The sequence below is a fragment of the Ornithodoros turicata genome, chromosome 1 (assembly GCF_037126465.1).
Source record: "Ornithodoros turicata isolate Travis chromosome 1, ASM3712646v1, whole genome shotgun sequence".
Taxonomy (NCBI): Eukaryota; Metazoa; Arthropoda; class Arachnida; order Ixodida; family Argasidae; genus Ornithodoros; species Ornithodoros turicata.
The window spans coordinates 218,343,926-218,346,256 of record NC_088201.1 but is presented as its reverse complement, the minus strand read 5'-3'; the positions used below and the strand labels follow the sequence as shown (position 1 = coordinate 218,346,256).

The window sequence follows — 2,331 nt, the reverse complement described above, 5'->3', positions numbered from 1 at the left end:
TTTGTGTGAACCGCTTGGGACCATGCTTCCGGAGCACTGAGCCATCCTGGTCCCTTCCACCAGAGGTCGGAATTCTTCAGCTGATGGGCTGCAATCCCTATCGTAAGAAGATGTGCCGGGTTGTCTCCGGGGCAATGACGCCACCTGTTCTTGCGAGTGACTTCGTTGATCTCCTTGACACGGTTAGCAACGAACGGCTTCCATTTGCGACCAGATCCCGTTATCCAATGCAAGGCTATGGAGGAGTCAGTCCAGCAGACACAGTCTAGCTGCATCTCTAGGGCATCGCAGACGAACTGATATAGGCGCGCCGCAAGTAGGGCAGCCATGAGCTCAAGCCTTGGTAGGGTTTGACGTTTGATGGGAGCGACTCTGCTTTTGCTCAGCAGGAATTCCGCGCAGGAACCACCATCTTCCGACGTCGTCTCGATATAGGCTAGCGCGCTGTATGCGACCGGACTGGCATGGTCGAAGAGATGAACCATAGTAGGTGCACAAGACGGCAGACCCTTTATGAACCGAGGAACGGCAAGCTCTGTAAACTCCTGTACCTCCGCACTCCAATTGTCCCAAATGACTTTCAAGTTTTCCGGCAAAGGATCATCCCACTCCAAGCCCGCCAACCAAATCCTTTGAAAGAGGATTTTCCCGGTAATCGTCAAGGGGGATATCAAGCCGAGTGGGTTTATATCTTCTGAATTAAAACCGGAGCACGGAACACGGACAAGAACACACAGGCGACACTTGCTCCACTATCAACACATTTTACACATTATCAGCACACACAAAAAATGAGTTGATAGTCGACCAAGTGTAGTCTGTGTGTTCTTGTCCGTGTTCCGTGCTCCGGTTTTAATTCAGTCATGTACCAACAGGTCCATTCTGCCATTCTCATCGTATATCTTCGAAACGGACTGTAGGACTTGTCTCTTAGTAACTTCGTTTTCCAAAGAGAAGCTCACTGCTGATGCAAGAGAACACCGCAGTTGGTCCTGTTGCAGATCCCATCTTATCCCTAACACCTTCTTTGTCTGGCCCGTGACTGACTCGATTAAGCCATTGGCGTCTTGAAAACTCCGTCGGAGTAAGGTGTCATCATCCGTGACTCATTTCTTTACCTTCATGCCGGCGTTACAGAAAATCTGGCAAGTCTTCTCGTATAGCATTTCTACATCTGCCGTTGTGTCCACGCTGATAACTAGGTCGTCCACGTACAAACTACGCACGAGGAGAGCGGCTATTTGCAGGTGATCTTCCTCAGACTTCTGTAAATGATGATGAAAAGTCGCCGAGAGAAGAAAGGGACTTGATCTCGCTCCGAAAGGCACCCTGGTCATCTGCCAGGTCTCAACCTTGCCCAAGGGTTTTCCTGCCAGAGGTGTTGAGCTGTACCACGGAAAACGTAATGCATCTGTGTCGGGGCCGTGAAGAGATATTTGGAGAAAGGCCTTCTCGATGACCGCAACCAAAGCAACGTGCCGTATGCGGAACCTCAGCAACAACGACAGAATGTCTGAGTTCATATTGGGTCCGGAGTGAAGGAGATCATTCAAGGACAGAAATCCTGGCGAACTTGAGGAGGCATCGAACACAATACGGACCTTTGTGGTCTCTCTCTCAGGCCTTATCATGGCGTGATGCAGCAAATAGTAAACTGGTCCCTTCAGAGCTTTCTCCGGGTTGACACGTACTGCATGATTGTTGTCAAAATACTGACGGATGACTTGGTCATACTGGTTTATGACGTCCTGGTCTCTTAACAGAGTACGAGTTGCACTTCGTAAGCGTAGCTCAGCAGTCGTTTGATTTGTTCCAAGTTGGGGAATAAGGTCATCCTTCTACGGCAGCCAAACTTGATATCGCCCATCGACGAGCTTAACAGAGTCCTCGAATTTCTGTAATACAGCGTCACTGTCGGGTAACTGTTCGTTATCTGCCGTTATTCCAAGGTGCTCTAAATTCCAGAAGGAGTGCAGCACCGTAGACATATCGTTAGAAGGGTTGGAGACCATGACGTGGAAGATGGCGGTGTGATCTCCGGCTTGCACTCCGGACGGTCCTTGTACCGTCCAGCCGAAAATAGTTTCCCAAGCAACAAAATTGCCATGAAGTCGATGCTGCCTACCACTGACAACAGATGCGAAGAAGTCTACGCCGAGTAGGACACCTACGTCTGTCGTAGAGTTGCAGACTGCGGGCACATCAGCTATGCTCATACCAGCCATGCTCATACCAGCCTTACTAAGGTCATCAACGGTCTTGGGATCAACCTCGGGGAGATTGCTGATGCATATTTCCGGGATCTCTAAGTCTTCAATGGTCACCTCTTGT

At 49.8% G+C, this 2,331-nt stretch overlaps 1 protein-coding gene across 1 annotated transcript; it reads right to left on the bottom strand.

The window, feature by feature from the left end:
- Positions 1 to 1,106: 1,106 nt before the first annotated feature.
- On the bottom strand, positions 1,107 to 1,631 carry LOC135394654 (uncharacterized). The gene has a single exon (XM_064625504.1). It carries the CDS (start codon positions 1,629 to 1,631, stop codon positions 1,107 to 1,109), a length of 525 nt encoding a protein of 174 aa, XP_064481574.1.
- Between the last annotated feature and the right edge of the window lie 700 nt (positions 1,632 to 2,331).

What these genes read in the sequence shown, in the direction of transcription:
- LOC135394654 (XM_064625504.1), bottom strand. Translation starts at nt 1,631, where the DNA reads ATGATAAGGCCTGAGAGAGAGACCACAAAGGTCCGTATTGTGTTCGAT.